Below are 27,548 nucleotides of genomic sequence, written 5' to 3' on the forward strand. Positions count from 1 at the left end.
ACATGTATTAACTTGCCCAAACCATCATCTTTGTAGTATTTGATTCCCAGGGGCCAAGGAAGATGGGTGAACACTCTGCATGCTCCTACTTCAAGATCCTGAGATACTCTTTCTCAAATGCAAATACACTTAAACAATAGTCTTTATTTTTATAGCTGTTTACCTAGTCACCATTTCTTTCTCTTTGTTTGATGCATGTCCTCCAGAACAGAGAGGTCTGCTTGCTGCAGATAAGAAGTATAAACGGTGGTTTTTGAAATACTGATCAATTAAAGGAAGAACGACCTGAAAGAAAGGAAAAGAAAACAGATCTACACAGTGGAATCTTTTGGGGGACCAATGCATGCTGAGTCTTTGGTGCAGCCAGAGCTCTGTTCACATGCAATGAGTCCCCAACATTCACAGCCATGCCAGTCAGCACCATTTCAGAGTATCCCTCTCTGCTCTCTCCAGTCCGTGCATGTGTGTGTGTGGCGGGGGAGGGGGACGCAGGAGTAGGTTGGAGTGGGGTGTCATTATGAAAAACACACTGAATTTTCAGTGTTTGAAATTAGTCTCAATACATTCTCAAATGAAATAGTCTTAATATTTTCACACACTGCAGTTTCGTGCCCAAAAGATTCAAAGGCAATCAAGGATGACCTTCTATGGAGTCTCTACTATGTCTGAGGACTGTATCTGACATGCTATAATCCCATGTGTCCCAGTGACCACTTTGTATGGTAGGTGTTATCAACTCTGTTTTCGAGGTTGAAGATGGAGATGAAGATAACTTGAGATGAAGACAGTGAATGATTTACTCAGACACATCGCCACTTACCGACTTACAAAGTTCTTCATCCCTGGCCTTGATCAAAGCCTACCTCTCAATTCTGCACTCTAATCCTGCTGGCCTTTGTCCAATCGCCCCTCCCCCATCCACAGGCTGTATACATGCCATGCCCTCTGTCTGAAATGTCCTTCCCACACCCAGTAACCACCGAGTCACTCCACCCCTCCTGCAGGCCTCAGCGCAGCAGCACTTCATCAGGTAAGCCTTTGCTGGCCTATCACGGACATAAACTCCCCATATCCTCTGGTCCTCTAACATCATTTGCAATTTTATATTTTATTTGTGTGACTTTGGATTAGTCTGTCTCCCTAAGAGTCAATAAGGTGCATGAGAGATAAAAACATTTGGGGGATTGTTTAAACCCCTCTCTTGGCCTCTATGACCCCTGCTTGCTCTGTTTCATTTATCACTGATTCACTTGTGCCTAGGACTCTGCTGCAAGCCTGCAGCAAGCATTAGATATATATTCATTGAAGAAATAAATGAAAAAGGTGATAATAATAGGCATTATCAGTATTTAGACTCTAGTCTAAATCTAATTTTTTCCTACATGGTATATTTTAAATAATATATTTATTATTTTTTAATAATAGGAATACACAAGTTTCCAGTGATCTGCCTAAAAAGTTGTGACATTGCCTGAACTTAGCAACTGACATATAATAGGTACTCAGTAAATATGTGAATGAATGAATCACAGAGTGAGTAGAAATTAAGCCTCATTAGGCATCTGCAAACAAAATCACTAGGAGTGCTGAGCACGCTGGCAATGGTATACAAGAATGTAGTCTAAATGCATGATTAGAGGTCATGAATACAGCATTTCTTGATCACTGGTTATCAAGGAGGATTACACCCTAGTAGAATAGATACCTAGCAATGTGCAGCCTAAGACAAACTTCAGATGACTGATACGGACTTTGGGTGCTATACTGAATGGAAAGAACAGACAGGAGAAATTTCCCTTATAATAAAGAATAACAATTCTGAAAACAGAAGCCAAATATTAATCAATCAAAATAACATGCCATTTTACAAATGACCACATACAAGTACTTTGAAAGGAACCTGACAAAAATAATCAGGTCTTCAGGTTAACTAAAACATGTTGTAAATAGGAAAGCATCCCAAGGGAATTCTGTCTTTGTGACACTGAATCTACATCCTTGTAGGCTAATGCATGACACAGACCAGACACACAGTAAACAGTGAGTAAGTGAATGGACCCAACGTGGAGACTCTGCAACTCTTCATCTCTTTCCTGTACTGGCTGAAAGGAAGTCAGGAATGTTTCAGACATAGAGCAGAGTTTTGCTGAATTCATATTAAGTGGAATAAATAAAAATGATAGGCTATACTCTAACCACGAACAACTGATCCTGTCTGAGCTTCAGTTTTCCTTTTCTGAGTAGGACTCAGGCTTCACAATAAAGATTCTATACTGTAGGTTATAATATAATCATTAAAAATTAACTCAGGCTTTTCCTCTTTAATGAAGAAATATGCATCTAAAATTTTAAAGTCAGATCAATATTCAAATGTTAGGAAGTAGCTATTTCTCCTTTATGTCATATGATGAAGCCAAAAAGAGAGAACTTTGAGTCAAACTTCATAGAGAACAAAGTCATTTGAGGAATACCGTACAGAGAGCAGAACAAGTTATTTTAAGTATGACCAAGGATGCTGGGAGCAAATTTATCCTACATGATTCATGCAGTTATTTTCGTGCCACAGAATATTTACTAAGAGGAGAATTCATATTTGTAGACAAGTGCATTCTGCAAAGAGGCGACTATCTAAAGAGTATATTTGGTAAACAAACATATTGAAGGAAAAACAAGACAGATTGTATACTGTACTTTAGCAAAGAACTTGATTTCTTGTTCATAAGGGAAATGTTCTCCTTTGCTTCTGCTGCCACCATCTGTAGACATGAAGAGTTTTTTAGGTACATGTTGCACTTCAAACACTGCAAAATATTCACCCAAAACGCAAAGTTTAGAACACACTGCTAAACGTGTTACCCTCCTAAACTGAACACAAAGAGAGAAAGGTTAACCTTAGCAGTGTCATTAATGAAAAAAAAAAAAGATGAAAAATGTACCCAAGTCAAAATAAAAAAGCTTTTGAGACAGCCCACACATGTGGTTACAATCACAAACTTCCGATAAAACTCTGAGATCTTATTAACATGTACTGAGAAAACTGGAATAAAGTAAAAAGTCCACATTTTTAGCAGTAAAATCCCACATTTTATTTCAGTGAGAAAGAAGCTCACAGGGGTAAGAAAAGTGAGTAGAGAAGTGTTTTTAAATAAACAAAATTCATTAGATTTTAACACTAGTCTCCAATAAAGACAGTTACTTCTTGGTGTGACAAAGCTAAAGCTATTAATATTAATATGCCAAAGGAAAAATTGCAGGAAGCCAGTGCCTGTGATGAGGGGGAGGACTACAATTAGAATACTAGGTTGGAAAATTAACATTCTGCTAAAGAACAAAGAAGTTCACCAATGTCCAAAGATAATCTCCACAAGCAAAGGAAAAATCCCCAAAGTTTCCCCATGTATAGAAAATGAGTTCAAGGTTAAGAACTGATTGACCTAATGTATTTAGCTTAAAAGGTGGCATTTCCTCATTCCCTCATGCATACAGAAGAGATTTCATGCATACTGAAGAGGTAGTAATAAACTATAATAATCACAATGATATGCAGAACAGATTGGAGAGCTAAGAATTTCAGAACTGGATATAAGGATTTAGTAAAATTTGGAAGCAGAGCTTCCATATTTTATAAGAATCAAACTGACTTTTCCTTGAAAAAGTTCTTTTGCAAACAGAAATAAAAACAATTCGAAATAGGCTTTTAAATTTTTAAAGACACAAATCTGGCATAAGTTTTAGATAACCTAGGTAATATTTCGTAAAATGAGACAATGATCTTCCCATGAATAAGTAAAAGAAAATTATGTATTTTTAACATTTAAGAGTTTCATTTTTTAAATGAACTTGGCACTAAATCTCTCTCAAACATTTGCACAATGGTTCGATCTACCTAAGAGGCTTCTCAAATAAATGTTATTCAGACAGTATTTTGTACCTATCTAAATCTTACCACACTTCAAAGCATTAAATAGGAAATATTTTTCCATTAATTACACATTTTAATAAAAATGCTTATGCAGACACTATGAAAGGATTTGGAGAGAGTATGATCTATGATATAACACAAAAATTAGAAAAGGCACATGCATATTCTTATCGGCACCATGAGTCTATGTTTAAGAATTGCTATATTAAAGATGTGTTGCAAAGACAATAAAGTGAAAAATAAAAGGAGGTATCATAAAAATTTGGGATTTCCTCTAACAGAGTTCTTATACATAACTTGCTTTGCGGTCACCTGAAAAAGGAACGACTAACATCAGCAATTGTAAACAACCAAACAAAAAACTAATTTTGTTGGGCTCTATACTAATCTAACCTTATTTGTCCCCAGAATTCTGTTTATAAGACCTTCTCCTATAGAAAAAAAGAAATGTGTGAAGTAGGTGAACTTGCCCTGTAATAAGCTTCTCACCACTTCTTAGACAGAAACACTGTCCCAGCATGTTTAGTCAGAAACTGGAATATAGCACGACTAAAGTCTAAACAAATTTCATCCTTCAAAGTTCTGTTTCTGTTATCCATATGGAGGCAAGAGAAAAGTTTGTTTTTCTTGTTCCCTTCTCCAAATGATCACTCTTTTTTCCCCTCTTCTCCTTTCTCTGGTCAAAACGAAGGCTGGATGCCAGAATTGCTGTTCATTCATATACTCTTAAATGTGGATTAGAAATGTCAACATTTAAGTTTGTGCATAAAAGCTTCAAAAATTCACCATGGCCTCATACTTGTTCTTTGGTGAAATATCATTGAGGGTAATTTGGCTATTAGTCAGGATGACTACCATATTTTAAAAAAATACTGATGGATGACATACAAAGAGATTGCATATTATGGATTAGTTTATATAATTGGTCTTTATGAAAAAGTTGGTGAAGAGATCAAAAATATAGCATTTGTACTGTAGATAAGGAGGCAGGTTGAAAGACAGGAAGGTTATTTAAGAGACTGATGCTCAAACTGAATATCTCTAATCATATCTGGGATCCAGGGACCCAGCAACAAGAAAATATCAGAGCTCAAATTTCTATAAACTTTAATCTGATGCTATGCTGAAAACTAAGCATAAATCCTAAGATAACAGCAGCAAAAAGAGCCCCTGGTTAGGAGGGATCTTTTGCTGATGTATTGCTATGAGACCTAGGACTACGGACCCCAAGGAAAGGGGCTGAAAACCAAAAGAATGTGGGTTAAAAAAAATAAAAATAAAAACAGAAATACAACCCTAAAAGTGGAAAAGAAAATAAGATGACCACCAGCAGAGCACACAGTTTTTCAAAAAGGATAAAACTCTACTCTTTATATCTAATACCAACCAGTGGCTGGAAGGGGATCTGACACAAAGGTAAGTCATTAACAACTTGAATTTTAATTCAACAATGCTGAGGACAAACACAAAATAAGAGAAATGAGAGGAGGCTGTCTTGATGATCTGATTCAAATCTACGATTTAAATTAAGGAGTTCTTTTTGTACTTAAATGTCACTGAGCCAGATGGGGAAGAGGTCTTTCCTTTCACCCTAAGAGGATAATAAAGTATTCGTATTGCTGATACTCTAGTACAAATGTGTGTTCCTGCAAAGGCTAAACTTGAGGGCTTTCCATTGTCTAGACATTTGGAGAATCCAAAGAGTTTTAGTTCCTTTTTTAAAAGAGCAGAGCAATTAATTTCATAAGGAAGGATTTAACTGTACCTTAAAATTTGATGTCCATCCAATGTATCTTTCAAAATGAAAAATCAATGCCAATATACATTTTAAGGAGAAAAGAATTGCATGTTAGAATTTTTTTTAAAGTTCTCAAAATTTACCCATCCTTAAAAAATGAGTTTTCCTATTGACTTTTAGACTCAAGTTAATATTAGGATTGATATAAAAATGTTTACACCATCAGGGAACAGACCATAAGCATCCCAGTGGTCTATGCTGTTCTAGATCCTGATGTTGTAAATAACAAACATAACAAAAACTGGGCTGTTAGTAACAGGACCATGGTACCTACCAAACTCCAGGATATACTGATGGGCCTCGTCTACATAGCGAATGAGTTGCTGAAGGAAACTATAGGCAAACCGTTTCTCAATAGAAGGTGTGTCCAGTTCCAGGTCTTTGAACCCTCTAGGATGGCAAAAACAAAAAATGGAAACCAACATCTAAGAAAGATTATTAGAAGGCAAGGTAAAAACAAAATATATTTTGTTAAATATCTACATACAGAGAGGTATCTTAACATTTTACATATAGCAATATATACATTTATACACAGATATTGATACATTTGCAAGGTTAGCTAATATTTTATAGCTAAAAATAAATTAAAAAAATACTTTGCATATGATAAGAAGCTGTACTTAATAAATATTACTACACAATAAGATATTGCATTTAAAAATACAGAGTGTCATTTCTGCCTAGAGATTTTGCCTAAATGATGAATGGAGACTTGACATAAAAAGTGTAGGGAACTCAATTATATGGCAGCTAAGGGCATTAATGTTTTCAACATGTATATTTTGAACACACTAAATAGAGCTCTGACATTTAAAGAGGCCATGGAGCTCATTTTCAGCATTAAATCTGACAGGGCTAATTGAATATTCAGTCTTATAACAAGTTTTATAACAGTCTTATAACAAGTCTTATAACACCTACTTATAACTGGAGTAGGTGTGCCTTTACCTGGATACAGCGTAGCCATTGATCTGCAGGAACTTGAGGATGTCCTGTGCTTTTTCCCTATCCTTGGCTTTCTCTTTGGCTGTCAGTGTATCATAAGGTACCAGTAGGGGATGGTTTCCACCTCCTAAGAGGATGTCAAGATGAGAATAGAGCATAGTATTTAGAAAATAATCTGAAATGAGATATGGGTGCATTTGGGCTTCCCTAGTAGCTGAGATGTAAAGAATCTGCCTGCAATTCAGGAGACCTGGGTTCAATCCCTGGTTGGGAAGAATCCCCTAGAGAAGGGAATGGCTACCCACTCTAGTTCTCTTGCCTGAAGAAGGACAAGAGGAGCCTGGCAGGCTATAGTCCATGGGGTTGCAAAGAGGCAGACACAACTGGGCAACTAACACTTTTACTACTTTTACAATAGAATTTTCACTTTCACTACAGAATTCCTGGTATCCTCTAAATATACATAGGATACACAGGACTCATCCAAGACTTTCCTGTCTAGTGCCTTTAATGCTCCAATTAATTTAGAAAACCTGTTCAAAAAAAACTATGCATATGCTGTCTAAGATGCAACTAAAATATGAACATAAAGACAACTGTAGTATCAAGTGCCAAAGACATCTACAGTCACACAAGAAGGAAAAAGAGGCCATGTTTTCCTTCCTACTCGAACTCTGAATGCAGAGTGTACTATGCACTAAAATTTGCACAGCCGGATCCAGTAAAATTACAAGGCAGGTTTCAAGCAAAATGCTTCATTTTCTAATGCACAGAGAAAAGAGAAAAAAATTGTCTTAAATATGTAATTTTCACTATGCCTTCCAGATCAGAAAGTACTTTATTGTCTTTGTTGTTGTTGTTTAGTCACTAAGTCTGACTCTTTTGTGCCCCATGGACTACAGCCCTCCAGGCTCCACTGTCCATGGAATTCTCCAGGCAAGAATACTGGAGTGGGTTGCCATTTCCTTCTTCAGGGGATCTTCCTGGTCCAGGGATCAAATCTGGGTCTTCTTCATTGCAGGCAGAGTCTGCCATTGAGCCACAGGGAGCCTACTTTGCAGTCACATATTTCTAAACACACAAAACTCAGATTGTTAAGGTACAAGTTGATTGCTGTTAATTATCTAACAGAAGTAGCATATGTAATTGATGGGCTTGGAATTCTGGCAAGAATCTAAGTTTCTAGCATACCTCTTCTGATAAGAAATACTAAAAGCATTCTTTTAGATTTAAAAATTCTGGGAAGCGCTTAAATTTTTAAAAACCTGACCAAGAGAAAACCATTTATAAAATTATAAATTTTGTAAAAATGTTTGCAAAAATTATAAAAATTTCAAAAGATCATATCCAGATGTAAAGATGGGTACAAGGAGTACTATTAGAGAAGCAGCAAAAAGAATAGCTTGGTATGTCCCAGATTAAAAGTTTACAAAACACGTAAAGGAATATATTTTATGTGGGATGCTGAAATTCCTTGAAATATAACTGCTAAGGAAACTCCAGAATAAAAATAACTGAAATGACTATTTTGTTTGAATTACAATGAAACATAAAGCCTATGAAAAGTCCAAAGGGGTTAAGTCAGGAGTTCCAGAACAACCATAAATGTTGAATTGACCCTCAAAAAAGAAAAAAGCAAACAAAAGGACAAAGGAGAATATGCCATGCTCTCCTAGAGCATGCTTGGACTGAGAGTGCCATCTACAGAAATATAATCACGCAATGAACCTTCTGACCATTAGGTGACACTATTTGATCGCAAACACAAGGGGCAGTCAGCTGCTACTCCACTGATATGAAGCATATTAAGAAGCCGTCACTTATTTTACAGTCTGATACAACTATAACTGTCAATAGACTACAACTGTCATACAATAATACTAATAAACATTTGGGGACCAGCAAGAAGGATATGGAATAAATTACTAAGCCCGCTGAGGACAAATCTGACTTCTAGCATATTTTATGAAAAAAAGTTATAATGTAAATATTTAATTTAATCACCCTGCAGTTATGACCTATTTTTGAATGCAGTTCTTCATTCCTAGGGAAACTAACAACTTAATTCGTAATCCCCAATGATTTAGGGATCAGACAGTAACAGATCATTTTGGGAAAGGTAGAGAGGCAAGGGAGGTGGGGGGAAGGGGGCAAGAGAAAGAGAGAGAGAGAGACAGGGAGAAAAAGAAAAAAGCTTAAACTTTAAAAATCCTAAGGACACAAAGGGATTCCCTTGCAGCTCAATTGGTAAAGAATCCTCCTGCAATGCGGGAGTCTGGGGTTCAATCCCTGCATTAGAAAGATCCCCTGGAGAGGGAAATGGCAACCTACTCCAGTATTCTTGCCTGGAGAATCCCATGGAAAGAGGAGCCTGGTGGGCTACAGTCCATGGGGTCACAAGAGTCTGACACAAATTAGCAACTAAACCAAGGACACAGAGAACCTTCAGCCTTAGATAGGGCAGATACTTAAAGTCAGCCAGCAGACTTGAAATTATGTCCTTTGCTGTGCCACTTAGCTAAAGGGAGTGGACTACCTTGATCTGGCCCATTTATAAAAGATACCGTGTGGAAGGGAAGTAAAGAAACTAGCTACACTTGAGAGGTGAACAAATGTTTAGTAATTTCTAGGATTCTGCCTCAAACATACAGCACCGGCCGAGTGCATTCATTCATGCGAAAGGGTCAAAACTGCTTGATACCTCTGCTTTTCTTGGCTTCATGACAGATCATCAGAGCCCAAAATACGTGTTAGTAGGAAACAAAGAATAAAAAGGAATGCTAGCTGTTTCCATTTTTCACTAACTGGGGAGCACAGATAAAATTTCTTGGACTTTCACTCCTTTATTCTATTCCTGATATACTCCTTAAACTGCCTGATTTCCCCCAACTCTGCTAGATTCTTCAAGGAGGTTGGGAAAGCACTAAGGAACAGACAATCTGGGAGAGTAGAAGAGGAAACTTTCTCCAGATTTCTCTAAAGTGGATTCGTCTTCTGTACATAGATGTAGGGATGATAAAAAGGGCCCTGGGTGGGGCCAAAAGAAAAGTGGGTGGCTTCAACACTGATTTTCTTAATTGCCCAGGTGTCTGAAAGACTAAAGGGGTATTTCAAGTTGTTTCCTTATTATCTCTCTCAAACATCACACACACACACACACACACACACACACACACACCATCACCATGCCCTCCCCAAGAGCTACATGCAGTAGGTGACAGGCCCCTGGTACACTTCCACTCAGATCTTCTTAAAAACAGAAGTAGAGTTGTCAAGATACGAGTTGGCTTTCTCCAGGAGAGAGACAAAGTGGAGAATAGACACCTGGAGTTTCTGTTCTAAAACTGTCCCACAGTCTCAAGCCTCTCTGGTTCCAAGACTCATTTCTCCCTTCTATCAGCCGCAATACTTAAAAGCCAAGATCCAGTGTTCTGCATTTCAACACCTGTCCTACTAGTCTGCTGTTTTAATGCTAAACAACTCACTGTCTCCTTTGAAAGGAGTAAGAATACTAATTTTGCCACCTCATCTTTTACCCTTTGCTGTAACTATGTTCGTGTTTCCACACAGTGAATTTGAATCAAGACAAGCTGGATGCAGAGGTACAGATGCCTCATTTACAAGTGATGTCCTTCAAAGAAAACACTGATGACAGGGCACTTAATGGCTGGCTCAGAAATTAAAGGATAATGATGACTTTGTAGCGCACTTACTTAGAAGGGAGTAGTAAGATAGCTGCTTATTACTTTTTTTTTTAATTGGCGTATAGTTGATTTACAATGTTATGTTCGTTTCTGCTGTATAATGAAGTGAATCATCTGTGTGTGTGTGTGTGTGTGTGTGTATGTGTGTATACATACATATACCCTCCCTCTTGGACCTGCCTCTTACCCTCCCATCCCACCACTCTAGATAATCACAGGACACCAAGCTGAGCTCCCAGCAGTATACAGCAGCTTCTCACTAGCTATCTATTTTGAAGTGAAGTGAAGTGAAAGTTGCTCAGTCGTGTCTGACTCTTTGTGACCTCATGGACTATATATAGTCCATGGAATTCTCCAGGACAGAATACTGGAGTGGGTAGCCTTTCCCTTCAGGGAATCTTCCCAACACAGGGACTGAACCCAGGTCTTCCACAAAGAACCTGAGGGCAGATTCTTTACCAGCTGAGCCACAAGGGAAGCCCAGCTATCTATTTTACATATAGTCTGATTAATTACTTTTAATCATAACCAAACCATAGTAATTGAAACATACTTAGAAAAGAAAAACTAAATTTGTCATGTAATTTGCATATGGAACAAAGAGTAACTTTGTCAACTAGTTATGTGGACAATGCCCCAAGAACTTTACTAAGTGAAAATACTGTGACTCTGCTCTCCATCCATCCTTCCATCTATTCATACATCTATCTGTCAACCAAAGAGCTGATCATTCATTTTACAAACATTTATAGGATGTTTCTAGAAAAATGGGCCTAGCCCTAAGCCAAATTCTGGAAGAGGCAATTTTGGTACATGAAATTCTCTCTGTTCATTCCTATGACCAATTCTAATTTGTGTGATTCTGTTTCCCAGTGCTTAGTACCTGGTACTATCCTCCAATGAAACCTATTCCTTTCATTATGAAATATTCTCACTCTTCAAAATGATCTTCCTCCATACTTTTACCTATATCAATAAGTAAGAAATAGAGCTTCCTGGTATCCAGAGCTATACAATAAGGATGACAAAAATCATAAAAGTTACAGCCCTGAGCGTGAATTATATTTTCATTGGGGAAAAGAAACCCACATAGAAGATAATAAGAGAACACACACAAACATAAACAATATGCATATAATCTAATGCTGAATAAATAACAATGAAAGAGATGATCAGTATAAGATGCATGTAACCGAACAAAATATTTACACAAATATTACATACTTATTTTTGAGAAATATTATTTTCTTAATAAATTAAGAAAAGATTTTAGAAATGACTAAGGGAATATTAGGTCATTTTAGTATTCAACAAAAACAGCAGGAAAGGGCAAGCAAAGGCATGTAAGAGACAGTACGCAACTGGACTGAACAAAACAATGAGGCCGAGGATAGGAGATACAATGAAATAAGAGAAATATTTAGGCTGGGGTGGAATCATTGAAGGAGGTCTAATTAATTAAAAGGATGACAAATATAGATATCTACAGGCTAAAATGGGCAAGAGAAACCATTTGATGGGCCATCAAAATTCTGAGACATCAGGAACTATATACTAGCAATAAGGAAATCAGGAAATAGCATTTCCACCTTGAAACTATTATAACTATATTTGAACCATTCTAATAAACTAAAGATATAATGAGCTCTTGTGCCAAAAAGACTACTTTATCCTTATCGTACGTTCATAGACTCAACCTCTGGTCATTTTTTAACAAGGATTTTAAAAAATATTACCTTTGGCCTCCAGTTCCAGTTTCTTTTTCTTTGCCCATATATTATGGTAGTTTTCTGCCATCATTTCTGCCATAGCCTTAAACAAACAAAATATTTTGCAACTAAGTTATACTTTAAAAGGATACTAGAAAAAGATAATTTTTGTTTCCAATATGTAATAACAAACATGTTTTAAATGAGTAAATTATAGTGTGTTAGTGCTAAAATACATCTAAAAGAAAATTATTTATAATCTGAAATTTCAAAGGTTTCTAATGATCTGTGAAATTATAAAGTAGTAAATAGCCAGAGATGATTCGATGGGAAAGGTCATTGTTCTTTGAAATGTTTAAAGACACGTGTTTTATTAATTTAATAATGAAACTTCAAACTAGCTATAGACTTTAAAAATATGTCGGTTTACAAGTTTTTATTTCAATTTCTAAAGCTTTACAAGATGATTAAACCTTACTGAATGAACACTGAACACAGGGAACATCCAATGAACAGACTGAATGAATGTCTGTCCCAATCCAGGTGAGAGACCTTGGAGGCTCATTACTTTTTCTGTGGCCTTTGGACTTTGACAAGATTACCTCTAAGATTCCTTTCACTTAAGACAAGTTTACTATGTCATTTTAACACATTCATACCAGAAAATGACAAAAGGGAAGCCCAAGATTTAATAATCTTAGATTTTTATCTTTGTATACTTACTTCTCTAGGAATGATACTAACAATGCCAATATCATTGTGTGATCATTATATTGACCTGTCAACTTATGCCCCATGGTAACAAATTTTATCTTTTCACTCAAATCAGGCATTTCACAGTAGGCTCCTTATTGACAAAAGAGAACTATGGCAGGAGCAAGCAAAATGTTGTCAGTTTGGTTAAATAAACAACTTATGGAGAAGACTTTTGAGAGTCCCTTGGACTGCAAAGAGATCCAACCAGTCCATCCTAAAGGAGACCAGATCTGGGTGTTCATTGGAAGGACTGATGTTGAAGCTGAAACTCCAATACTTTGGCCACCTGATGCGAAAAGCTGACGCATTGGAAAAGACCCTAACGCTGGGAAAGACTGAGGGCAGGAGGAGAAGGGGACGACAGAGGAAGAGGATGGCATCACTGATTCAATGGACATGGGTTTGGGGGGAGTCCGGGAGTCGGTGATGGACAGGGAGGCCTGGTGTGCTGCGGTTCATGGGGTCGCAAAGAGTCGGACACGACTGAGTGACTGAACTGAACTGAACGGCAGTCTCCAACCTTTTTGGCAGCAGGGACTGGTTTCATGGAAGAAATTTTTCCATAGACTCAGGGGGTTCAGGATTATTTAAGCTCAATACATTTACTGGGTACTTTATTTCTATTATTATTATATCAGCTCCACCTCTAATCATCAGGCATTAGATCCCACAGGATGGAGACCCCCGACTTATAACACATATTTTTTCATGAGTAATTAAAATGATCTTTGAGCATTATAAATTACTGATTTAGTTTCTTCTTCTTCTATATAATTATATTAGGGTTTTAAAAAATAGATATGATCTTTAAAGAAAATATATTATTTGAAGGAAACACCCTGAAAAAGTTCTATCAACTTTCACAGCATTAAAAGCTTAGAGTACATAATCAATAAATTCCACGGACCTTCTCTATGATCAGTACATTCAATAATTCATGCTGTAAAATACATGCAGGAAATGCATGTACACTTTTTAAAAATGAAATTTGCAGAATATTTTTAAAAGTACTTACGTGCAGATCTCTGGATAGTGTAACATTGCTCATGTCAATGGCTCGTGGGCTGTACCCATGGGCGGCATCTACAGAAACCTAGGTAATTTACAAAAAATAACATCTCATGAGAAAACCCAGTGGAGAGAGATTTAAGAGTTACTTTGAAAGTATAAGGCAAGTAAATTCTCAAATGCACCATCTCCTCAGATAAAATGGGCTATAGCTAAACAAGCAGATTTTACAAATGTTATCTAGCAGATTAAATTATATTTGGGTGTCTGACATTTATTTCAGGTTGAATAATACATCCCAATATCTTAGGGTCTGCCAATCCAGAGAGTTAATGCTCGGGATGTGCACGATTCTGAAATATTACTCAAGTCAAAGGATAATTGATTTCTTGAGTTTCTTATAAATTCTTATCAGCTGTAGTGAAATTTACTTCTCCTCACACAAATACAAGCTAATCAGAGATCAGTATTTATAAATGTCTTTATAGGCCAAATAGCGAAGCCCAGGAAAGCAACCACTCCAAAGAGGACGGTGACTGGGGATCATCTTTGGAAACCAAAATTGTGCCTAACACAAAATCTAAAATCAAAAGCATTATCTGCTCCTTGCTACCACCCGCCCAGTACTAACCTCATTTCACATACCATACCCAACCTGGTTGCCCAGTCCAGACCCATGGCAACCACCTCTGATTATTCCTCCTCAATTGCTATTATGGATCAGTCACAAAATTCCATCTCTTCTACCACAAAAACATCTCTGCTATACAACCGCTTCCCTCCATATCCACTGTCTTTGCTCTAACTTAGATATTTAATGTTTTTGTTTTGTGGGATGTATACAACTTCTTCTAAGGAGTTTCTTTCAGCCTTCTATCTCACCCTTCTTTGATTCCTTCTCTACTCTATTGTAAGAAATATACTTCCAAAAATATTTATTGTGTTATTCCCTGAGTTATAAGCCTTTCCACAGCACAGTAAAAATCTGCAGGCCTGGACTAAGTCGTATTTGTCTTAGTATTCCCAGAGTCTGGCACAGGCCATCTTTCATCAAATTAGGATTATAAAATGATTGCCAATCTCACAGATATTGAGATAGAGCAATCATATGTCTTACAACTAATAAAAAAGTATTAGACTCTCTGCAACTTTTGTTGAATAAATGAATAAAATACAGCTGATGTCGATAACATTATTTGTTCCTAAAATAAAATTCTTAGTATTTAATATCCTCTTAGACCACGTTGCTTATATAACTGAAATGTATATCCTCTTGGTTTTACATTGAATTATTGAGACTGATTTAAAGAATGCAAGTAGACATCTCTTTATTCAGAGAGAGATTCTTTTAAAAGTTTTCATCACCTGTTTCTCCTCTTTACATATGCAGAAATCAGAAGACTGGCCAATTTCTTCTATAATCTCAAGTTACCTGGAATATGTACCCATTCAGAATTTAATTAACTCTAGTCTTCTTAGCAATAATAATAACAACAAATAACAATCACCATGTGAATGGTTATATGTAAAGCGTATAGATTATTTCATTCAAATTTTAGAACAGCTTTGAAAAGGAGATATTGCTATTTGCCACTTTAAAATGAGAAAGAAAGTGATTCAGAATAATTAATTTTAATGACCATGATGTGAATAGTAAACAGCAGAATCAAGGTTTTAAATTAATTATATCTGATGCCAAAACACTTCTCCAATATCTTAAAATGGCCCCCTGTGTCCTGCCTGATTTGGCTCCTGAGACCTCTCCTCCCATCTTGCTGTTAGTCCCTAGCTCCAACTTTACCGCATTCTTTGCTGTTTCTCACAAAGTCAGGCTACTCCCACACCTCAGAGCACGCGCATGACTTGTCACATTCTTCCCCTGGATATGTCTAACTCTCCCAGCTCTATTCAATTTATCTTCTCCATGAAATCTATTCTGATAACACCATATACAATTGCAACTCATCCCCACAGGTTATTCAGCTCCCTCCTCTACACTCATAATCTGCCTTTCTATGCAGGTTTCTTTTTCCAAAATATTGATCATATTGTGATATAACATGTAATTTACTTAAATCTATTGTTTACTTTCCCCATAAGCAGGAAACTCCGTGAGAGCAGAGGTGTTTGTCTATGTTGTTCAGGGAACTATCTGAAAAGCTTAGGACAGTGCATGGAACATAGAAGGTGCTCACGAAATATCTACTGAAAGAATGAATGAATTATTCCTCTGTCCTAGCCTATATTTTAGTTCAAGATAGGTAACAAAGCACAAGCTGGAATCAACATTGCCAGAAGAAATTTCAATAACCTCAAATATGCAGATGACACCACACTTATGGCAGAAAGCAAAGAACTAAAGAGCCTCTTCATGAAAGTGAAAGAGGAGAGTGAAAACGTTGGCTTAAAACTCAACATTCAGAAAACTAAGATCACGGCATCCAGTTCCATTGTTTCATGGCAAATAGATGGGGAGACAATGGAAATAGTGACAGACTATTTTTGGGGGGCACAAAAATCACTGCAGATGGTGACTGCAACCATGAAATTAAAAGACACTTGCTCCTTGGAAGAAAAGTTATGACCAACCTAAACAGAATATTAAAAAGCAGAGACATTACTTTGCCAACAAAGGTCTGTCTAGTTAAAGCTATGGTTTTTCCAATAATCATGTATGGATGTGAGAGCTGGACTCTAAAGAAAGCTGAGCGCCCAAGAATTGATGCTTTTGAACTGCAGTGTTGGAGAAGACTCTTCAGAGTCCCTTGGATAGCAAGGAGTTCCAACCAGTCCATCCTAGAGGATATCAGTCCTGAATATTCATTGGAAGGACTGATGCTGAAGCTGAAACTCCAGTACCTTGGCCACCTGATGCGAAGAACTGACTCACTTGAAAAGACCCTGATGCTGAGAAAGATTGAAGGCGGGAGGAGAAGGGGATGACACAGGATGAGATGGTTGGATGGCATCACCGACTCAATGGATGCGAGTTTGAGTAAACTCCAGGGGTTGGTGATGGACAGGGAGGCCTGGCATGCTGCAGTCCATGGGGTCACAAAGAGTTGGATACGACTGAGTGACTGAACTGAACTGAACTGAGGTAACAAATTTTATTCATCCTCTTCTCCTTCTTAGGTTAGAAGCTTATTTTAAAAATTTGTTTAAATAATGTATATTCTACATGCGTGATAAAAACTAGATACAAGAAAATAAAATTGGGGGTAAAAAGTAACTATTAAGAGCCTATGGAACACACCTTAAATTGCCAGAAATGTCCTCCTTTTCTGCTGACGTGACTATCAAGTCAAAATTTACCAGTTTAGCACCTCGAATCAGATCTCCCCACTTCTAATTCTGTCAGCACTTTTACACTCATTCTTTTTTATTTTATTAAAGTATAGTTGATTTACAATGTGGCACTAATTTTGCTGTACAACAGTGATTCAGTTACATACACACACATTTATATATATTCTTTGTTCACATTCTTTTCCATTATAGCTTATCCCAGGATACTGAGGATAGTTCCCCGTGCTGCACAGTAGGACTGTGCTGTTTATCCATCCTGTCTGTGTATAATAGTTTGCATCTGTTAGTGCAAACTCGCAGGCCTTCCCTTTCCCACTCCTTCGCCTTGGCAACCACAAATCTATTCTCTATGTTTGCACATCTGTTTCTGTTTAATAGATAAGTTGATTTGTGTCATATTTTATTGATAGATTCTACATATGGGTATTGGAGAAGGCAATGGCACCCCACTCCAGTACTCTTGCCTGGAAAATCCCATGGACAGAGGAGCCTGGTGGGCTGCAGTCCATGGGGTCGCAAAGAGTCGGACACGACTGAGCGACTTAATTTTCACTTTTCACTTTCATGCATTGGAGAAGGAAATGGCAACCCACTCCAGCGTTCTTGCCTGGAGAATCCCAGGGATAGGGGAGCCTGGTGGGCTGCCGTCTATGGGGTCGCACAGAGTCGGACACCACTGAAGCGATGCAGCAGCAGCACATATAGGTATACACTCTATTCTATATTCTATCAAGTTATTGGCTTTGTCTATGCCCATATATTATCTTAATATGCAAATTATAAAATTGTAATTGAGTAGTAAATTTCCTGAAATCATGCTTACAATGATCATAATAAGGTCCAATGTTGACTGCAATATATGCTCACCACACTCTTAAGTGATTTGTAAGCATTACGACGCAATCCTCACAATAATCTTGTAAATTAGATGCTCTTTGCTGTTTTATTTTTAAAAGGAGAAAACTGCAGCACAGAAAGGTTAAGCAGTGTGCCCAAGCTCATAAAAAAGCTATCTACTCAACGGTGAGGCCAGGATTTCAAACCCAGATCTTGCTGAGTTAAATACAGGCCACTTCTGCCTTGCAGACACAGTGCTGAGTCCCAGGAGAAATAAATGAAGCGTACTGGCTCAGAATCATGTCAACAAGTGATTTCAATTCATCCAAGTAGATAGTCCTTAATATAAAGTGATGCCATCAAAAGTGTTCCTTAATTTATTCAAGAGTGTACCTATTACATAATAGAAAATATCTTTATAATCACATGGGAAATCAATACTGGAGAGAGGAACGACATTAAGAAGCTTAGCAAGATGATAACTGAAAAAGATGATAATACTGTAATGTTAGTAATTAAGAAATGATAATCCATTTTAACATTTCAAATTATATTGGATTATGTTTCAATAATGTTAGGGTGAAAATAATGACAAGGATTATAAATATATTTGCAGCATTTGCTGCTTTCTGTTTCTGACACTGATAAAAATATTCTTTCTTTACTAAAAGTCAAAGTACCACAAACACAAACAAGCTCTTTTATTTACCTTTGAAAAAATGCTTCCTGACATTAAAAATATGTAAATAATAATGGTAATCATGAGTTACCATCTACTGAGGTAAACAGATTAAGTAATATGCCCAGCAGTTTATTTCCACAGAGTGGAAGTCCCAGGATTGAAGCCTACCTCTAGGGCTGTCCCTCTTAATCCATACGTCTAGCATAGGCACCTCCTAATATTTTTGAATGACACAGGGGGTTTAACAATATATGTCATATATCACACATGTCACTGAAAATCAGTAAGACTTAAGTGATGGTTATATGGGTATCATATAAAATCATATTTATTGAGGGCTTAATGGGCACTGAAAACTACATTACGAGCTAAAGGGGAAGTAAGGAAAAAAGGAAATAAACACAACATAGCATTTTTTAGCACTCTCGAGAAAAGTTTAATTCAGCAAAACAATAAATTTTCCTGGGGTTAAAGAAAAAGGTAATCCTTTTCTGACAATGGATTGGTTATAGTTTATACCGTATAATTTACAGAGTCTGTAATGACTTTCAATGTTTTAAAATCAGTTTCTTAAATCTGGGTTAAGATTTTATATCTGACATGACCCAGAACCATTTTGGAGCTTGTTATGTTTCATCGTCAGTTACCGGGTTTTTTTGTTTGTTTTTTTTCAGGGGTGTTTGCAAAAGTATGCAACCCATAAGTTACGTTAATCTTCAGGTGAGCATGGCTAAAATCATAGAATGACCCTTTGCTTCTCTTCCTTTGTTGTTATTTGAGAAATATTCTAGAGACAGGACAGGGAGAGGCTACTTAGCAGTCGGCCCTACCCACTCCGACGGCAGTGGTGAGAAAACATTTGGCAAAGGCAGCAACAAGAGAATGGAGTTCCCCTCATTCTGCTGCAGCCCCTCCCTTGCCTTCTCTGGGCTGTGCTCCAGCATGCTATATAGGCCCAGTTTTTTTCTGGCTAAGAGAAGGTCTTTTTTCTTATCTGCCTTCTACCATTTCTACTCTTTAGTACTGGCTCACAGAATTGGGACCATTATTATTTCAAAGGGCATGCTCTCATTCAACACATGCAGTTTTAAATTAGAGCCCATAATTTTTGCTATCAAGAATGGGGGAGAATCTGTTTCCTGGCAAAGCTTCACATCACTTCCATTATGTAATAATTTCCTTATTTCCTATACAATTTAGAGGGGGAAAAAAGAAAAACCCAGATAATTCCATTCTCTGCACTCTGAGTACCTTGTATATATCACTAGCCTAAATCTTATCATTGGAGTAGGTTTAACCTGATTGTCTCTAACACCAAACTGTGAGTCTTTTGGAACACAATCAGATCTTATTATCTTTATATTCCTATGGCCCAGGACTCAGTTTGTGCTCAATATTTGTTTAAACAGATTAAAACAAAATGGAATTTAGTTAGAAATATGTGCAATCATGATAACAGGAAAAGTATGCTTTTACAAACCTCTATGTTCATGATACTTAAGAGAATTTGATGTAAAATATGCATCTGGGCTACCAGATGGTGCTAGTTGTGAAGAATCTGCCTCTACTAGCAGGCAGACTAGGAGGAGACACAAGAGACCCAGGTTCGATCACTGGGTCAGGAAGATCCCCTAGAAATGGAAATGGTACCCCACTCCAGTATTCTTGCCTGGAAAATTGCATGGGCAGAGGAGTCTGTTGGGCTACATTCCACAGGGCCACAAACAGTCGAACATGACTGAGTGACTGAGCAGAGCAGGCCCAAATCAGAACTTAAATCTATTTAACAGTATATTTCAAATGTGAAGCATGCGAAACACATGCTTTGAGTGTCTTCATTTTCTTTCTTCAAAAATGTTATCAATATAAATGGCAACAAAAAACACAATATTTTGGCTAAACCAAATATAGTAACCCAAGCAGTTTGAAAGAGACAAGGTCAGGTTTAGCTCCTAGAAGAAATCAAAGAGCCAGCTGGTATCTGGTCAAGGAGAGGTTCTCTTCCAACAACAGAGACAACTCTACACATGGACATCACCAGATGGTCAATACCAAAATAAGATTGATTAAATTCTTTGCAGAAGATGGAGAAGCTCTATATAGTCAACAAAAACAAGACCTGGAGCTGACTGTGGCTCATATCATGCTGCTGCTGCTAAGTCGCTTCAGTCGTGTCTGACTCTGTGCGACCCCATAGACGACAGCCCACCAGGCTCCCCCATCCCTGGGATTCTCCAGGCAAGAACACTGGAGTGGGTTGCCACTTCCTTCTCCAGTGCATGAAAGTGAAAAGTGAAAGTGAAGTCACTCAGTCGTGTCCGACTCTTAGTGACCCCACGGACTACAGCCAACCAGGCCCTCCGTCCGTGGGATTTTCCAGGCAAGAGTACTGGAGTGGGGTGCCACTGCCTTCTCCGGCTCATATCATGAGACCTTATTAAAAAATTCAGACTTAATTTGAAGAAAGTAGGGAAAATCACTCAGGTCATTCAGGTATCACCTAAATCAAATCCCTTATGATTATACAGTAGAAGTGACAAACAGATTCAAAGGATTAGATCTGATAGACAGAGCACCTGAAGAACTATGGATGGAGGTTAATAACACTGTACAGGAGGCAGTGACCAAAACCATTCCAAAGAAAAACAAATGCAAGAAGGCAAAGTGTTTGGTACTTTGCCTACAAAGGTCCATATAATCAAAGCTATGGTTTTTCCAGTAGCCATGTATGGATGAGAGAGCTGGACCATAAAGAAGGTTGAGTGCTGAAGAACTGGTGCTCTCAAACTGTGGTGCTGGAGAAGGCTCTTGAAAGTCCCCTGGAGAGCAAGGAAATCAACCCAGAAGATTCACTGGAAGGACTGATGCTGAAGCTGAAGCTCCAATACTCTGGCCACCTGATGCAAAGAGCTGACTCACTGGAAAAGACCCTGATGCTGGGAAAGATTGAGGGCAGGAGGAGAAGTGGCAGATACAGGATAAGATGGTTGGATGGCATCACTGACTAAACGGACATGACTTTGAGCAATGCTGGAATATAGTGAAGGACAAGGAAGCCTGGTATGGTGCAGTCCATGGGATTGCAAAGAGTCGGACACAGCCTAGCAACTCAGCAACAACAAAGGTTCTCAAGATCAAGGCTGTCCTTACTGTGCCCTCTTGAGCACAGAAGCCCCACAGCCACGCTCTGCTCAGTTGACTGACTTCCTTGACTCGGCCCACTAACAGTGTGCTCTTTCATTCCTGCTCTGCCTGTCCAGTTGTATATCTTCCCTTTGCAAGTACATCCATGGAAGCTTTAGATCCAGAACTACTTCTGACCACTCCACTAGCCCCTAAGAACCAATCTGCAGTTCTTATTGGCAAGGAGACAAAACCTTAATAGACAACCTAATTGTAGGTAAGGAACTTATTTATTAACATACCTTCAAGACTTTATCACCAGGTACTCCTTTATATACCATCAGGAGAAGTACAGCCTGACAGATAAACTCCAAGGCCTAAGCTTACTTAAGGAAAAAGTAGACTTTCTAAACTTTATATTAGTCTTCAGAATTTTCAAATTAGTTGTTGTGGAAAACACAATAATTAAATGAAATACTCAAATTATTTTAAAATGACACAGACATCACTGTGATATTTACCTGACTTGTCTGAGAAATACGACGAGTACGGTTATAAAGGGCCATGCTGTCTCCCTCTCGGGTCCTTTCAATTCTCCATCCCCAAGCCAGCATAGTTTTTAAAGATTCTTTGATTGGCCAGCGATAAATTTCTTTTTCCTAGAAAGAAAAAAAAGATAAAAGGATGGCATATTATGAACCTAAATAAAAGTTTAAAATATTTAACGCTTTGTTCTGAAATACTCTACCTTCACCTAAACATTTTTGATTAGCACTGTTTATTTAAAAATAAAAAAGGAAAGTAAAAATTCTGAAGAGCAGAATGTGAGCTGAAATCTAGTTTGACTAATGATGCTAAGAGGGATCCTGGCTTACTATAGCATGAGGTTAATTTTCTTTAGTTTCCCTAGAAAGCAGGATCACTATTAGGAAAAAGTTCCAGATTATATGACATGTGCTTGACAGCATTTCTACAATCTGAATAAACAGAGAAGTAACTTATTCTATAAGCAGGGAGCCAGAAAATCCTTTACAGTTCATTTGTCAAGATACTGCTTTTCCCCCAACAGAGTAAAGTACATGAAAACATAAATAATAAAAATACTAAAATATATTACTTCATTATAACTTAACAAAAGACTCTTTAGATTGATAAGAATATTTTCTAAAGTTCTTAAATATATAGAAGAGGAATAAAAATTTTTAAAAAACAGAAAAATATTACATAGAAAGGAGAATAACCAGTTAAATACTGACAGAAAATTGGATTATGAAGAAAAAGAAGACAAAAAAAATGTAAAAAGGAGACCTTTGAGAAAGGGTATAAATAGTATGTATAAAGAAGACATTTTAATAAGAAATTTACATAGCAAAAACTTCCACCCCCAAATTAAAGCTACGTAAACTTAAAAAAAGTCACCTTTTCAGATAATAGTTTATATGGCTTCATTAATGGTTGAACTTTAGATGAGTCTGAATATATTTCTCCATAAATCCATCCATTTGCCAACTAAAAAAAAATCAAAATTGTTTTACATGCATTAATTTTAGAGTGTAGGTGTGCATGTGTTTAAGTATGTACTTGATAAATTTAAAATCAACCAAGATAAGCATTAAGGTTTGAACTTTTATCCAGTATAAGTCAATATAAAGATTTTCATCCTAGTCAATATTATTTTGAGTGATCACCTGGAACAATTTTTTGTTTGTTTGTTTCTCAGACCAATTTTGTTTGTTTGTTTGTTTCCCCTCACCACAGGGAAAGTGGTGAGTCATAACAACTGGACCACCAGGGAATTTCCCGGCATACATTTTTTTTATGCAGAGATGAATAGCATCCAGCCTTCCTTAGACAGATCTGTGATTATGTCAATCGCCCTCCCCTAGGAGGCAGCTACAGGCTGCACAGCCAATGTGATATTCATTTTAGCTCATCATGTTTAACTAAGGACCTCAACCTGTGACACATATATGTGAGACACTCATTTTAATCTGAAGTGGCTGTTTAATTTGGAAGCCTCCCTAAATAGTGCTATTTGTTTTGCTATTCCTATGTTCAATGACCTATCAACACATTCGTCCCACATGCTTTTGCCCATATAATCTGGCACACTTCACTGTTTCCCTGTATGTCAATGGAATCTGAATAACTAGGCTGAAACAGCTCAGGACCGCTTTCCTGTAAACTTCCTCTCCATCACCACCCCCCAACAGCTTAGTATCTAATAGAGTCTTTAAATAGGGCAGATACTTTACTCTTACTGACTCACCTACTAACATGGTTAAATTACTGAACAAAGAATAAGTCACATGCTTAACAAAAATGGGGTTTCTTAGAGGAAGGAAGGGACTGGTTGGCCAGGGCAAGGATTGAAACTGGGTAATACTGAATTGCCACGTGACACAAACATCTTTTGGAACTATTGCTGTTTGATTTTCCCTTCAGCAAAGCAGTGTATCCTCATTTTAGATTCCTGCATCATCTCAACTTAATTTCTCTGACAAACCTATTTTAACCATCTTCTTTCAAGTTTTACTAGGCTCAACTGAAATGTGACAACTGTGCACGATGTTTCCTCTAGAAAAAATCTCATAAAAGTATGTAGGACTTGTGTCAGACATTGGGGCTACTTAGTTATCTCATTCAAGTCGCTCCTCTTTTATAGACAATGCAAATAAAACATGCCATCTTGCCCTGTAAGGGAAATGAAGATCTATTTAGTGATAAGAGATGCAACTGAAGACAAGAAGATGTAAATAATTACTAAATTCTGATTAAAAATTTTCAAGATCTTTTTGTAATGTAAAATTACACATAAAAGGTAAAGTTTTCTTAAAAGATTTCTGGATGCAGAGTCACTATGTCTTACTGAATTTGTCTTCCCGAGTTTATTTTTGTGTATGATGTTAGGAGGTGTTCTAATTTTATTCGTTTACATGTAGCTGTCCAGTTTTCCCAGCACCATTTATTGAAGAGGCTGTCTTTGCCCCATTGTATTCTTGCCTCTATGGTCAAAAATAAGGTACCCATAGGTGCATGGGTTTATTTCTGGGCTATCTTGTTCCATTGGTCTATATTTCTGGTTTTGTGCCAGTACCATATTGTCTTGATGACTGTAGCTTTGTAGTATAATCGGAAATCAGGAAGGTTGATTCTTCCAGCTCCATTCTTCTTTCTCAACACTGCTTTGGCTACTGAGGTCTTTTGTGTTTCCATATGAATTGTGAAATTTTTTGTTCTAGTTCTGTGAAAAATGCCATTGGTACTTTGACAGGGATTGCGTTGAATCTGTAGATTGCATTTGGTAGTACAGTCATTTTCATAGTATTTATTCTTCCTACCCAGGAACATGGAATATCTCTCCATCTGTTTATGTCATCTTTGATTTCTTTCATTAGTGTCTTATAATTTTCTGTGTACAGTTCTTTTGTCACCTTACATAAGTTTATTCCTATATATTTAATTCTTTTTGTTGCAATGGTGAATGGGATTGACTCCTTAATTTTTCCTTCTGATTTTTCATTGTTAGTATATAGAAATGCAAGTCATTTCTGTGTATTCATTTTGCAACTTTGCTAAATTCACTGATTAACTCTAGTAATATTTTGATACTATCTTTAGAGTTCTCTTCTTCTCTTGGCTTCCCTGGTGGCTCAGATGGTAAAGTGTCTGTCTACAATGCAGGAGACCTGGGTTTGATTCCTGGCTCGAGAAGATCCTCTGGAGAAGGAAATGGCAACCCACTCCAGTACTCTTGCCTGGAGAATCCCATGGACAGAGGAGTGTGGTAGGCTACAGTCCATGGGGTTGCAAAAAGTCGGACACGACTGAGCTACTTCACTTTCTTTAGAGTTTTCTATGTGCGGTATCATGTCATCTGCAAACAGTGAGAGCTTTACTTCTTCTTTTCTGATCTAGATTCATTTTTCTTCTCTGATTGCTGTAGCTAGGACTTCCAGACCTATGTTGCATAATGGTGGTGCAAGTGGACACCCTTGTCTTGTTCTAATCTTAGGGGGAATGCTTTCAGTTTTTCACCATTGAGAATAATGTTTGCTGTAGGCTTATCATATATGGCCTTTACTATGTTGAGGTAGGTTCTTTCTATGCCCATTTTTTGAAGTTTTCATTATAAATGGGTGCTGAATTTTGTCAAAGGCTTTTTTCTGCATCTATGGAGATTATCATATGGTTTTTATTTTCAATTTGTTAATATGGTGTATCACACTGACTGATTTGCATATATTGAAGAATCCTTGCATCCCTGGAATAAACCCAACTTGATTGTGGTGTATGAGCTTTTTGATGTTGCTGAATTCTGTTTGCAAAAATTTTATTGAGGATTTTTGCATCTATGCTCATCAGTGATATTGGCCTGTAGTTTTCTTTTTTTGTGTTGTCATTGTCTGGTTTTGGTTATCAGAGTGATGGTGGCCTTGTAGAACGAGTTTGGAAGTGTTCCTTCTCCTGTAATTTTTTGAAAGAGTTTTAGAAGAATAAGCATTAGCTATTCTCTACATGTTTGATAGAATTCTCCTGTGAAGCCATCTGGTCCCGGGCTTTTGTTTTTTGGGAGATTTTTGATCACAGCTTCCATTTCAGTGCTTATAATTGGGTTGTTCATAATTTCTATTTCTTCCTGGTTCATTCCTAAGAATCTAAGAATCCTAAGAATCTATTTCTTCCTGATCATTCCTAAGAATCTATCAGTTTCTTCCAGGTTATCCATTTTATTGCCATATAGTTGTTCATAATAGTCTCTTAAAATCCTTTGTACTTCCGCATTGTCTGTTATAACCTCTCCTTTTCATTTCTAATTTTGTTGATTTGATTTCTTCTCTCTTCTTGATGAGTCTGGATATGGCTTCTTCTTTGGTTCTTCTTAAAGAACCAGCTTTTAGTTTTATTAATCTTTAGTATACTTTCTTTTTCACTTATTTCTGCTTTGATCTTTATGATTTCTTTCCTTCTACTAATTTTGGGGGCTTTTTTGTTCTTCTTTTCCCAGTTGTTTTAGGTGTAAAGTTAGGTTGTCTATTTGATGCTTTTCTTGTTTCTTGAGGTAGGACTGTATTGCTATAAACCTCCTTCTTAGAACTGCTTTTGCAGAATTCCATAGGTTTTGAGTTGTGTTTTCATTGTCATTTGTTTCTAGAAATTTTTTGATTTCCCTTTTGATTTCTTCAGTAACCTGTTGGTTATTTAGAAACATGTTGTTTGTGTTTCTTACAAATTTTTTCTTGTAAATTATATGTAGTCTCACAGTGTTGTGGTCAGGGAAGATGCTTGATACAACTTCAATCTTCTTAAATTTCCTGAGGTTTGATTTGTGACCCAAGATGTGGTTAATCCTGGAAAATGTTCTATGTGCACTTGAGAAGAAGGTGTATCTTCTGCATTTGGATGGAATGTCCTGAAGATATCACTGAGACCCAGCTCATCTAATGTATCATTTAAGACTTGTGTTTCCTTATTAATTTTCTGTTTTGATGCTCTGTCCATTGGTGTGAGTGGGGTGTTAATGTCTCCTACTATCATTGTGTTACTGTCAATTTTTCCTTTTATGTCTGTTAGTATTTGCCTTATGTATTGAGGTGCTCCTATGGTGGGTTCATAGATATTTACAATTGCTATGTCTTCCTCTTGGATTGATCCCTTGATCATTATCTAGTGTCCTTCCTTATCTCTTCTAATCTTCTTTATCTTAAGGTCTATTTTGTCTGATATGAGGATTGATACTCCAGCTTTCTTT

The 27,548-nt window shown here is 37.1% G+C and overlaps 1 protein-coding gene across 1 annotated transcript in view; it reads right to left on the reverse strand.

Annotated features, from left to right (window-relative positions):
• The window catches only part of RYR2 (ryanodine receptor 2), an 819,609-nt gene that overhangs the window by 180,956 nt on the left and 611,105 nt on the right, over positions 1 to 27,548 (reverse strand). The window contains exons 55-62 of the mRNA XM_070364567.1: positions 23,216 to 23,305; positions 22,318 to 22,455; positions 13,853 to 13,930; positions 12,109 to 12,184; positions 6,672 to 6,795; positions 5,995 to 6,110; positions 2,692 to 2,756; positions 164 to 285 (exon numbers count right to left, since the gene is read on the reverse strand). Coding sequence (XP_070220668.1) covers positions 164 to 285; positions 2,692 to 2,756; positions 5,995 to 6,110; positions 6,672 to 6,795; positions 12,109 to 12,184; positions 13,853 to 13,930; positions 22,318 to 22,455; positions 23,216 to 23,305 — 809 coding nt within the window. The remainder of the gene's footprint in view (positions 1 to 163; positions 286 to 2,691; positions 2,757 to 5,994; positions 6,111 to 6,671; positions 6,796 to 12,108; positions 12,185 to 13,852; positions 13,931 to 22,317; positions 22,456 to 23,215; positions 23,306 to 27,548) is intronic.

This window comes from Bos mutus, chromosome 28 (assembly GCF_027580195.1).
Source record: "Bos mutus isolate GX-2022 chromosome 28, NWIPB_WYAK_1.1, whole genome shotgun sequence".
NCBI classification, from domain to species: domain Eukaryota; kingdom Metazoa; phylum Chordata; class Mammalia; order Artiodactyla; family Bovidae; genus Bos; species Bos mutus.